Raw genomic sequence first — 12,431 nt, 5'->3', positions numbered from 1 at the left:
GTTCAGCTTGAGTGCGTCGATTACCGTCTCGGATTCCAGCAATTCTCGACCACGGGTCTCGAAAATGGCCCCGAGATGCGAATCGGCTGCAACACCTGCGCCACTTTTGTGAAGCAGGCCTTCATCCGTTGCCATTGCTCTCCGTTCACCGATTCGAGTGAGACGATGGGACTCCACGCTGGCAACGACAAAAGAGTCTCGATCAGGTCTCCCTTGTTGCTGGTCGCTTTGAGCACTCGGATGACCAGGTCCGGGTCTGTGATCCACTTGACCCGGACCCCTTGAAAAAAAGCCAACAAATACAGCAATGCAGCCCGTAATGCCTGCGATCGAATGCCAACTGTCGCCGACACGAAAATGTACGCGGCCACCAGTGCAACCGCAGAGACCGCGCTCGCCACCAACAGGTTCATGGTCACAGCCACCGCTTTGGTTCGGGCATGCAACATCGACGCTCATGTGCGTGAGCGCAGCCACAAACGACTCGCAGGCGCGCGACACGCTGGCGAAGATCTCCTCCACCAATTGCGACGCGTTCACTTGGTTCTTGATGAAGAAGCACGTGCACCCACCACGGTCAAACACGTCACGTTCAACCACATCCTACACATCAACAACGTTCTCGTCCTGCTCTCCCGGGGGGTTCATTTTCGTTTCTTCCTCGTCGTCGTCCTCCTCTCCCGGGTGATACATCGTTTCGTCTAGGGTTTCCCCAAAGTACACGAAGCTAGCAGAATTCTTCGAGGCCCATGGAAGCACCCGTCCTTCTTCCCAGAGCAGCTCGAACTCACGCTTGATCGAGTCAAGGTGCGTCTGATCCGTGGTCGTCTGAAACGTCTCTGCATGGCGGGCTCCATTGAACGCAACCGCGCTGTAGTTGCCCGTGCCTTGTAAACCAAACTGCCAGCTCGGAGTACCCGCTGCGGCACTGCTGTCACCATCGCTTGACGCTACAGATGAACATTACCGCGGGTATCTATCTCAACTTTCCAGTTGTTTTGCACGGCAAAAGACCACATGTGTTGGTCAAACTCAACGGCGTGTGCTCCAACAGTAGGACCACGCAATACATGTACAATAGTCTGCTCCCAATTCATCGTCATTCCTCCCACACTCCAATTGCAGCTTCCCATCGTCAATATGTCTCGGTCGATGCTCCAGTTCATGAGTTGGGGCCTGCGTGAAATGAACGTTGACCCCGTTTTCGATCAGTTTTTTTTTTTTTATCATAGCTGCGCTTTTCTCAGAGACTTTTGCCCGATCAACGAGAACACGAACCGTGACACGCTGGGAGGCCCGGATGATAGCGTCGGTCAGTTCCGGATGCGTCAAAATAAACATAGCGATATCTACTGAGGTCTCTGCGCCGTCGAGCAAATCGATGAGCTCCTGAGGTGCAGCTTGGTCGCGAGAAAACCAGAAGTCTACAACTGCATTTTGTAGTCTACCCAATATGTCATGCTCCATGCGGCCAAATACTCGACGGTCGACCCCCATTATCCTTGCGAGGTCCTTGAGCGATTGGGTTTGCGTGACGCAAAGACCTCGTTTCAGTATTTCCACCACGAAACGCATGGGGGTCCACCGATAGGGTTTACCGGACTTGGACTCGTCTTGATTGGGCTTGGCGTAGACGATGGCGTCGATCGTGCTGCGGGCGTGTCCTGTGCTTTGATGCAGCTGGGTAATTCTCTCCCCTTTCTGGTTACAAGGCACGGGCAACTACAGCGCGGTTGCGTTCAATGGAGCCCGCCATGCAGAGACGTTTCAGACGACCACGGATCAGACGCACCTTGACTCGATCAAGCGCTAGTTCGAGCAGCTCTGGGAAGAAGGACGGGTGCTTGAATGGGTCTCGAATTCTGCTGCTTGCTTCATGCACTTGGAGGAGGACGACAACGAGGAAGAAATGATGCACCACTCGGGAGAGGAGGAGGAGGACGAAACGATGTACTCCCGGGAGAGCAGGACGAGTACGTTGCTCATGTGTAAGATGTGGTTGCACGTGCGCGACATTGTTCAGCAGATGCCCATGAGCGAAATCAACGAAGGGATTGCTATGATGCGCGAGGGCCGTGGTGCGCTGCTGCGCGACATCAAGCCCGTGTACAAGAAGAAGAAGTTCGGCAAGGACCTGCGCGGACTGCTGCTGTTGCTGCACTGTGGTGCGTCGCTGTGCGGTTTAAAAGCACACCCCGATGTCTATTTCCTGCGGGCGAGTGATGGACCGTCCTCTTCTTGTCCATCTAAACTTCAACACAGGAGCCATCGCTCATGTGTCCATCGTTGGATCCTGGAGGCGACGGTAGCGCTGCAAAGCTGCGCCTCGCCTCGGTGTAACTGGACGCCTGCGACGTCGTGGTGGACGACGTAGCGTACACGTGCTGGGACTCTTCGTCGTCGAACAAAAGCGGACGCTTCGGGTCGTGCGTCTGGTATCCAGGTGGCGAGTTGGCACGCTGGTCGATGAGCGCACCGAGGAAGCCCTCGTCCTGGTTCAGATTCGGCTCCTCGTCCTGCTGGTTCAGTAGGAACACGAACAGGAACAGGCACGCGGCCGCGAAGCACGAACCCAGCAGGAAGGCGTTCTCCCACGCGCCGAACGCGCCGCCCTCACCGTTGTCGCCGTAGATGTTGCCACGTCCGCCCTGGCAAATGTCGCCTTCGCACGCGAAGCCCACACGCATGCGCTCGGCGTCGAACAGCGTGTAATATGTCTTGATAAAGACGTCACCGAGGATCCACCACGTCGTGGACTGGAACTGCAACTTGCACTGCCCCCAACCCGAGCACTGCGCGTAGTCCTTCACAGCTACGCCGTCGCAATCGATACCGTCACAGTCAAGCCCGCGCGTGATCTTGCTCACTACCTCGTCGTACTGGCTCGCCGGAACGCTGATGAGCGACGTGCCCGTGTCAACGATAGCATAGCAGAATGGATCGCACATGTTGGTGGTGACATCGGTCTCGCCATTGTTGTTGTTGTCGTCGCCAACCGGCTGAATAGAAAAGTTGTTCATCTTGATCGTCCAGTACATGAACGCGTCGAACTCGGGCAGCTTCACCACAGGCGTGTAGTGAAATGACGCGTTGGGCCCCACGACCGACAAGTCATAGCCCCCTACATGCAGCTCGCTGCCAGTCCTATAGGCCTCTTGCATCCTCAGCACCTGGATACGTTTTTGTTTCTCATGCACAACAGGGAGCATGAGCGTGACAGCGTTATTAGACACCGTCCGCATACGTCCTTCACACAGATCCCTTCGTGAATTTAATATCGGCATCTGCGCTAGCCCTTCTCTTTTGCTACGCCACGTCGCCACACCCTTTATACCTCACTCAGCCGTGCCCACCGCACACAGCATCAAACACTATAATAGTCCCTCAACTCCCAAGCACAATAGCTTTGCAAAACAACAGCACGGACGTGGCCGTCCAGCCTGTAAAGTTCCCCATCAGCAGCCCCATCGACGTGATGGTCACATAATCCGACACGGACACGACTTCTCTCTTTGTCCTCACTTGGGGCTTCGCGCTGTCCTTGGCGCCTGGCCGGTAGCAGTAGTACATGCCCGCGACGCCCATCAGACACACCTCCCAGCCGAACATGGCTCGTGCGCTCATTGCACCGCTGTAAGTGCGGGCGCTAGAGCCGACGAAACCGGTCGCGAACGACAGCAGCAGCGGCGCCAATTGGGCAAAAGTCTCACCCAGTCGTGGCTTGAGTGAGGGTCCGTAATGGTCGTACAGCCGCCGCTTCTCCGGGTCCGACAGCACCTCGTACGCCTCAGTGATAGCTTGGAACTGCTCCGGTTCAGCATTTGGATTTTTGTCTGGGTGGTACTTGAGCGCCATGGACCGATACGCCTTGACGATCACGGACGCGCTGGAAATGGAATTCTGAGGTTAGTACCAGACGCTTTAAAAGGGGATTTTGACATCTACAGCATCAGGTGAGCGTCGCGATGGCGGGGGAAAAGAGTGTGTACCTGGCATCGGCATCCACGTCCAGCACCGAGTAGTAGCATGGCTCCTGCACCTCGTACATGGCCATCGGAGCGAGCAGCTCCGCAGCCTTTTTGCTGGTCAAGTTCAGTCTGGGAAAGTGAAATAGAGGAATGTCACTCTTTCGAGAAATGTCCAAAACAATGTCGAGCACACCAAGTCGCTTTATCATGGATACGACCAAGCAACTAAAAGCAATGGAGCTTTCAAAAGCGCCTCAACTTGCATGATGTGGTCGTGCCAGCAACGAAAAGCAAAGTATACGATGTTTACGGTTGATAAAATGTACTTGCACGAGGCAAGTTGAAGCTGATAGGTAAGTAGTTTCCATTGACTACTTGAGAATGGACTGCACCGCCACGTCGAGAAAGCTGACGGAGAGTGTCGGGTCCTGCACCTTCATAGCGTCGAACTGCTCACGACTCATCTCGAACACGGTGCATGGCTCGGAGGCGGAGGCTGCGGTCTGTCGGCACTGCTGGCTGAAGAAAAAGACCTCGCCGAACATGGCACCCGGCAGCACAGTCTGCAGCTGCATCAGGGGTTGGTTCGGTACGACGCTGCCGTCGTCGTTCACGAACAGCGTGACGCCGCCGCGAGCGAGGAAGTAGAAGTGGTCGGAGGACTGTCCAACGCGGTAGAACTCGTGGCCGACGGGCACCTCGAGCTTACTGAAGAACCGGTCGACGCCCTGCAGCAGCTTCGAGTTGTCCGGCTCGCCCAGGTAGCGGTGCAGCAGCAAACTAATCGGTTCGCTCTTGTAGCCGCGAGGTTGCGGCGCAGCAGCGTCAGTGGCGTTTACTGCCATTTTCTTCGCGCAAAAGTCGAGCGCTGAGTCGGCTGTTGCGAAGAAGTTGTCTTCGGTGGCGGCCTTGTTCTTCAGCAGCAAGCCACGGACATTGGGAAGCACGTTCGCGTACGCTACAGTGATGCCTTGGATTTTGCAGTAGTTCTGGAGGATCAGGAAGGCGCTTCGGGCTGCGGTGGCATCCATGCCGGAGACCCGCGTGAAGTCCATGACGACGCACTCGGTCGGCATGCGGTCATCCAACGCAGGCGAGCCATCCAGACACTCGACTGGCACATCCCAGACTGTCGCGCGAACTGGGAGGAAGCTCGATTCGCGTTGCGTTCCCCTAGTGTCCTCGTTGTCTGAGGTCTGCTTGCGAACGTACACTGCCTTCTGCACACGCTCCAGGACTTGGACTGCCGAGCCGAAGAACAGGTACCCGCAAAACTCGAAGTGGGCGATCGCACCTTGGTTCCTGTTGAACACAGCGGTCTGCGCGAGATTCCGACCCGCCACTGACGCGTTCGGGCGGAAGCTCATGACGCTCTCTCCGAAATTCGGCACTGCAGCTGAAAATCGAGGAACGGCGCTCTCTCCAAAGTTCGGCACGGCGGTCGAGGGCTGCGAACGAGGCTTCATGATAGGCACCAGCATGTAGCTCAGCAGAAAGTTGAGAACAGCGATACCCACGCCGATCAGAATGCCTATCTCGAGCGAGAAGTAGTTGATGGCCAGGAAGGACAGCCACACCACAGCGCACTCGCGCAAATACATCTTGCGATACGCCAGTACCAGCCACTCGACCATGAGGTCCAAGGCCACGAAAACGAGTGTTGCTGCCAGGAAGAACCTCGGCACGTAGCTCATGACGGACACCGGGATGACCACAATGGCCAGCTCCGCTAGAATGACGCAAGCGCCGACAAGGCGCGAATTTGTCTGCGAGCGGCAGGTGAAGATGGTCTGGTCGAACTTGTACGAGCCGGTATACCCTCCGAATAGGCCGCTCACGATGTTGGACCAACCAACAGTCTTGAGCTCGCGGTTGATGTTGAGCTTGCTGCCTGTGTCAATTTCGATAGCGGCCACGTCCAGGCTGGAAGTGAAGGCGACGACCAAGACCATGCCGAGCCATGTACCAACTTGCTTGGGGATCTGGTCCCAGTGCACCAGGGACGAGTCGTAGAGGTTGACGACTTCCGTGAAGGTGGCAGATTTCGCCACAGGGTCGACCCAGCCGTCCTTACGCGCTTCGTCTAGCGACGTACTGCCGATGGCCAGCACCAGGAAGAAAAGCACGGGCATGACCACGATAGCTGCCGACAGCACGAACGGGCTCTTGAAGTTCTTCGAAATCGCGAGTAGCGCGGCACCGCCCAGCAGCCCCGGCAGGCACAGCACGATGTTGTGAGCGTCGTCAAACATACTCAGCATGGACGAGAAATCGTTGATCGCGAGCCCCGTGCTCAGCGCGAAGCCCGTGTAAAGACAGAAGATGCCGATGAACGCCAGGTACCCGCCGATCACAGGCATGGGCAAGTAGGACGCGAGCGTTGCTAGCTTGAAGCGTCCCATGAGGACGAGGCAGGCGCCCAAAGCAGCCGTAGCAAAGCCGATAGTGACGATGGTGGTGGCGACAATTGCTTCGGCTGTAACGTTGTCGTCTTGCTCGAGCGAGTCGCAAATGGAAGTCGCCATTGCACCGAGGAAAATGAGTCCAACGTGCTGCACTTGGCCGATGGCGAACGGTAGCGAGCTGAGCAGCGTGAACATGAGCTGGTGGAGGGCACTGGAGAAGATGACGATCTTGGACAACGCGGGCATGTAGTGTCTGAAGGCTGGGTGGCTGAAGATGATGGCGGCGTATCCGTACATGGTCGGGATGGCTCGGATGGAGTTGACGACGCCATACATCAACGAGTTCGAAAACTTGGTCATCGGGTGTGAGCTGTAGGAGCTTTCGACGCGCTTGCTGCCGGAAGACCTGGGTACGGAGCTAAGTAGGAACGCTCGGGATGCAGTGATATGGCTCTTGTCATGCTCGATCGAGACTTTGGACGCCATTTCTAGCGACCAAGTCTGGCAGCAAACCGCCGAGGGAGTAGCGACTCGTGCGGGGGCGGAACGCAAAGTGAGGCTCGACGGACGGGCATGACGTCAAATCAGCAAGAGCGAGCGGGATTGCAACTTCGGCAGTGCAGATGCAGAACTATGGCGCTCAGGAATTTTACACGGGGATAGGATGAAGGTATGTAATGTACCAAGCAGATCCTGAAGATGAAGAACGTCCCTATGCCACCCTCTTCGATCACAATTACCCGAGAGTTGAAGAGCCGGTCGGGCCATGGACCAATAATTAGAGAATGCTTGGATTCGCCGAGGATAAAGTGCACACCCGTGTTGCTTGGCACGATACTATTGAACAGCCAGGAGTTCCGGATTAGCACCAGCACAGCGCTGTGGCAGCAACAACATACTCGCTCAGTGCTAACTAGACAAGTGATCCCAGAAACCCGTTCATGTTTGCGAACGCTTGCGCGCTGCACTGTCATTGCAATACACAGCATTCGCAATTGGGCAATGCCACGCGTGGCTTTGGTTTTTATGCCCAAAGCTACCCGATACATGTACCTTCGAACAAACAGCAAGCTTTCTCCACCAGCAGATCGTATTCTGGATCAGCGAGTCCCTCGTTACTTGAGCGGTTGAAGGGAATGCTTTGGCACCGCGTTCTTTTCAAGCAGCCGTGAAGAAAATTTGATGTTCATGGTGGAAAAGCTACGGAACATGTACTTGAATAATCTTGCTTGGTACGTTTGCCAAGGCCATAAACATCCTTGCCGCCAGTTCGTGCAGCTAGAATGATCAAGCATGCTGAAGTCCCAGACAGAGGCGCTGCTACCACCGAATTGCCCAACGCGTGCTCTTTCAGCTACCTGGACATGTATTGTATTAATACTGTCAGTCTGGAGCTTCAGAGTTGAGCTTTAAATTGGAGGCTGCGATACACTGTGGGGGCTTGCAGCTTCATTGCGTCAAAGCGCTCGCGAGTCATCTCAAACACAGTGCATGGCTCAATTGCAGTGGCTGTGGTGTGTCGACGCTGCCGGCTGAGAAAAGTCACCTCGCCGAACATGGCGCCCGGGAGGACAGTCTTCAACTGCGGCACAGATTCATTGGGATCTTCCTCGTTCATGGTGACTGCAACCCGACCACTTGCAAGGAGGTAGAAACAGTTTGGAGCCTCTGCCACGCTGTAGAACTCGTAGCCGGCAGGAACCCTTCGCCGCAGGAAAAAATGGTCGATGCCACGAAGCAGGTGCGAGCTGTCGGACTCGGCCACGAGGTGGCGCAGCAGACTGGCAGGCTCGGTGTTTGCGCTATGGCACTGCGTCCTGATACTATCGCTCGTCAAGTGGTTCTCACACAATTCGAGGGCCGAATCAACGCTCTCAAAGAAGTTGTGTTCCTCGGCTACCTCGTTCTTCAGCAACAGGGTGCGTACATCAGGTTGCACATTCGCGAACAGTATTGTGATGCCCCGGTTCCTGCAGTATTTTTTCAGGATGAGGAAGGCGCCTCGAGCGGCGGTGACGTCCATCCCCGACACGCGGCTGAAGTCCATGACCACGTACTGCGTGGGTAGAACATTGGCGTCAGAGGGCGGAGTTCCATCCAGACACTCGACGCAGGTGTCGTGGGTCGACGCACGAGTCGGGAGGAAGCTCTGTGTATCGACTGCGTCGCGCTGCTTACGAACGTAGACGGTCTTCTGGACGCCCTCGAGGATTTGGACTGCGGAGCCGAAGAACAGGTATCCGCTGAACTCGAAGTGCGCGATGGCGCCGTGCTTCCAGGTTGATGTCGTGCTCTCCGTGAGATTCCGCACAGCAGGCGAGGCAATCGGGTAACGGCTCACGACGGGGACTTGCACGTAGCTCAGCAGAAAGTTGAGGACCGCGACGCCCACCCCGATGAGCATTCCCACGTCCAGCGACACGAGGTTGATAGCGAGAAACGAGAGCCACACCACAGCCCACTCGCGCAGACACATCTTGCGATACGCGAGCACCAGCCACTCGAGCATGAGGTCCAATGCGACGAAGATGAGCGTCGCCGCAAGAAAGAACCTCGGCACGTAGCTCATGACGGACACCGGTATGGCCACGATAGCGATCTCCGCGACAATGACACACACGCCCACGATGCGCGAGTTGGTCTTGGAGCGGCATGTGAAGATGGTCTGGCCGAAGATGTATGAGCCCGTGTAGCCGCCCAGCAAGCCGCTAACCACGTTGGACCAGCCGACGGTCTTGAGCTCGTGGTTGATGTCGAGTTTGCGGCCCATGTCGATCTCGATGGCCACGACGTCCAGACTGGAGGAGAAGGCGACGATGAAGACCATGCCGAGCCACGAGACGATCTGCTTGGGGATCTGGTCCCAGTGCACGAGCGAGAAGTCGAAGAGCTTGACGAGCTCCGTGATGGAAGCGGACTCCTCGACGGGGTCGACCCAGCCACCGTCCCGCGCCTCGTCGAGCGAGATGCTGCCGACTGCGAGTACGAGGAAGAACAGCAGCGGCATGACCATGATAGCCGTCGATAGCGCGAACGGGTTCGTGAAGTTTTGCGAGACGACGAGCAGCGTGGCGCCGCCCAGGAACCCCGGCAGACACAGCAGGACGTTGTGGGCATCGGCGAGCATGTCTAGCATGGACGAGAAGTCATTGACGACGAGGCCCGTGCTGAGTGCGAGCCCTGCGTAGAGGCAGAAGATGCCGATGAACGCCAGGTATCCGCCGATCACGGGCATGGGCAGGTACGACGCGAGCGCAGCCAGCTTGTATCGTCCCATGACGACGAGGCAGACGCCCAATGAAGCCGTAGCGATGCCGATGGTGACGATGGTGGTGGCGACCTTGGCTTCTGGGGACGCCTCGTGTCCGAGCGAGTTGCAGATGGAGGTGGCCATGGCGCTCAGGAAGATGAGCCCAGCGTCTTGCACCTGGCCGATGGCGAAGGGCAGCGAGCTCATGAGCGTGAACATGAGCTGGTGGACTGCGCTGGAGAAGATGACGAGTTTGGAGAGCGCGGGCATGAACGGTCCGAAGCTGGGGTGGCTGAAGATGATGACTGCGTAGCCGTACATGGTGGGGATAGCTCGGATAGAGTTGACGACGCCATAGAGCAGTGAGTTGGGGATCTTTTCCAACTGCCGCCTTCTGCCTGTCTTGATCGCATGGTATTCCATGGGGTAGATGTCGTTCCGGTGTTGGAGATCAACGCCTTGCAATTTGAAGATACCGGCAGCACTAGAATGGAGCTGGAAGTCCCGCCGTGTATTGCTCGGAATGCCAATCGGAAACTAAACTTAATCAATTATGATTCACGCACCTCCCTGCCATTGATGGCAAGAAGGCTGCGCTGCCAATCCCGATGCCGATCATACAGTTTCGGTTTGAGCTCGTCGTTAATGGACTTGATGACGCTGGTGCGCTATTGTCAACACGACAAGCTTTGTCGCAAAGCTGGCTTTGTTGCTTAGCGTATCGACACCTTTGCTTTCACTTACCTGAAGTGTATAGTAAAATCAAGGATCCCATCGATTGTATCTTTTCCGACGATCGGTGGGTAAGCATCTTTGACGACAGGACCAGTTGATGATCGTCAGCGGCTGCACATAAACTGCCGCCCCCCAACGGCGGAATTGATGGTTCTCCATCGTCCTGCAGCGACCGTATCCTCTACCGTGCGAGCTTTCGTTCAGGCACGACAGCTCGTCAACGCCTCATAAGACAAGTGCCAAGCTGTCGATGAATGTCTCCACCTCCGCGACTGCAGCGTGCGGCGTGAATACTTCAAACTATCACACTGCAGGTTGGGCCATAGCACTGGTTTCCCAGCTTTGAGGTTGTGGGTATCATAGGCAACCAGGCGATCGATGCCCGGGCCACACTCGGTGCAGCTGAGGCTTTGCTACACTACAAACCGTATTTCAAGTCAGGGCTCTCTCGGTTAATGAGAACTTTCATTTTCTCGTTTGTCAGTGACGTCTGTTCTACTGTCCTTGTGCCGTGCCTCGCCGGTACATCCCGGCGGCCTTGCAGTCTGGCGGTCACAACAACCTCTTGTGGTATCTTTTCCAGAGTTTCCATCCAGGCAGTAGGTTGTCCTCCATGTCCTAGCCCATTCTAAGCTAAGGTATACGGAGGTTAGAAACTGCAATAATGGACAGTGAAAGAACGTGTGGGTTCTTCCAGGTGAAGAATTGGACTGTGAAAGTGAGGTTGAACTGCTGGGTGTTTTAATAATAACGTTGAGGTACAAATTGCGCTACTGGTGAAGTGCCGAACTGCATTCACGTTCTGGGTGTTACTGTGGGGACTACGGATGCGAGTCACCAGGAACACAATTCCTCTCGCAGCTTGGAGGCACTGACATCGGGTCACGATTACTATAGCGAAGAAACCGAGTAAGCTGACACGAATCACGTAGCCGACTCGAGCTGACGGATTTCTGCGGCACATTCGACGCACGAGCTCCCACTGCGGTCTAGTGAAACAAGGCGGTTGTCTAGGCAACTGGCCCTCCTTGACTTACCTTCATCGCATATTTTGCCTAAGGACATGCTCAAGTTAAAACCTGCACTTTCCATCGTAGCTCATAGTGATCTTGTCAGGTGTGGGGGCCACGCTCGTCAGAGCGGGAAGAGTGTATTATCGCCGACGGCCACTGCGGAGAGCAGTGGCTAGCCCCGTGGTGGGTTGTGGTGGGTTACGCGGCAAATTGAACAATGGCTATCCTACACTTGTTGCCTCACGACCACCAATTTCTCTCGCTGGAAAACCCGTTTTCCACGCGTCAATGCGTCCAGAAAACATACCTTTCCATCGTAGCTCATAGTGATCTTGTCAGGTGTGGGGGCCACGCTCGTCAGAGCGGGAAGAGTGTATTATCGCCGACGGCCACTGCGGAGAGCAGTGGCTAGCCCCCCAATGGCGCAGCCTGAGGATGGCGAACGCTCTTTAGCCCCGACGACCTCATCACCATCATGTCCGCGAGCTTCTCTCTCGAGGCAACCTCCATGTGAATGTATCGTTGGTAGCAGTCACTGCTCCAGCGGCCTTGGAGCTTGATTGTTGAGTCTTCACAGCCAGCTTGGAAAAGTGCTGTCGCACCGCCACCTCGGAGCGAGTGAGTACCGAATTTGCTGCTGTCCTCGCCGCATCTCGTGGCCGCCGTCTTGATGATCTTCTCGAGCGCTTTCGCCGGTAGCACTGTACCGTTCACCCAGCATAGTGGTGTGACGTCCGCCGCATCCTTGTTCTCACGCAAAAGCGCACGCGCCGCTCTCACCGGGCACAGCCATGGTAATGACGTCTTCGCCAGTGTTCTGGTGGTAGCTTCGCCGACTTGGTCCGTCTTGCTTCCTCTGAACCGGATCGTGACATGGGTTGCTGTTCTGAAATCCGTGGGTTTGCGTCCATTTTCACTCGTGAGCTGAATGTCTCGCCTCTGTATAATGAACCATGCGCTCTTGCCGCTTGACGCGAGGTACTCTGATCTTCTCAAAAGGAAGAAGTAGCCCAAGACCGCAGCCCCCCACAGAACGCGGTCGTAGGGCCGGCTGAAGTTG

General features: G+C 56.0%; 4 protein-coding genes across 4 annotated transcripts; all 4 read right to left on the bottom strand.

Moving 5' to 3' along the window:
* Nucleotides 1–2,246: 2,246 nt before the first annotated feature.
* KRP23_9704 (Embryonic pepsinogen) lies at nt 2,247–3,242 on the bottom strand (the record flags this gene model as incomplete). The annotated part of the gene is made up of 1 exon (XM_067895292.1): nt 2,247–3,242. The coding sequence occupies one exon, from the start codon at nt 3,240–3,242 to the stop codon at nt 2,247–2,249; it is 996 nt and encodes a 331-aa protein (XP_067742893.1).
* Nucleotides 3,243–3,384: 142 nt separating this feature from the next.
* Nucleotides 3,385–4,054, bottom strand: KRP23_9703 (Chaperone protein DnaJ; the record flags this gene model as incomplete). The annotated part of the gene is made up of 2 exons (XM_067895291.1): nt 3,385–3,886; nt 3,990–4,054. The coding sequence occupies 2 exons, from the start codon at nt 4,052–4,054 to the stop codon at nt 3,385–3,387; spliced, it is 567 nt and encodes a 188-aa protein (XP_067742892.1).
* A 285-nt stretch (nt 4,055–4,339) lies between these two features.
* KRP23_9702 (putative vacuolar membrane protein) lies at nt 4,340–6,859 on the bottom strand (the record flags this gene model as incomplete). Its single annotated transcript, XM_067895290.1, has 1 exon — nt 4,340–6,859. One exon carries the CDS (start codon nt 6,857–6,859, stop codon nt 4,340–4,342), a length of 2,520 nt encoding a protein of 839 aa, XP_067742891.1.
* A 910-nt stretch (nt 6,860–7,769) lies between these two features.
* Nucleotides 7,770–10,046, bottom strand: KRP23_9701 (putative vacuolar membrane protein; the record flags this gene model as incomplete). Its single annotated transcript, XM_067895289.1, has 1 exon — nt 7,770–10,046. The coding sequence occupies one exon, from the start codon at nt 10,044–10,046 to the stop codon at nt 7,770–7,772; it is 2,277 nt and encodes a 758-aa protein (XP_067742890.1).
* Nucleotides 10,047–12,431: the final 2,385 nt, after the last annotated feature.

Source organism: Phytophthora ramorum (genome assembly GCF_020800215.1).
Source record: "Phytophthora ramorum isolate Pr-102 chromosome Unknown Phyram_PR-102_s0008, whole genome shotgun sequence".
NCBI classification, from domain to species: domain Eukaryota; phylum Oomycota; class Peronosporomycetes; order Peronosporales; family Peronosporaceae; genus Phytophthora; species Phytophthora ramorum.
This window is presented reverse-complemented; position numbering and strand designations above follow the sequence as displayed.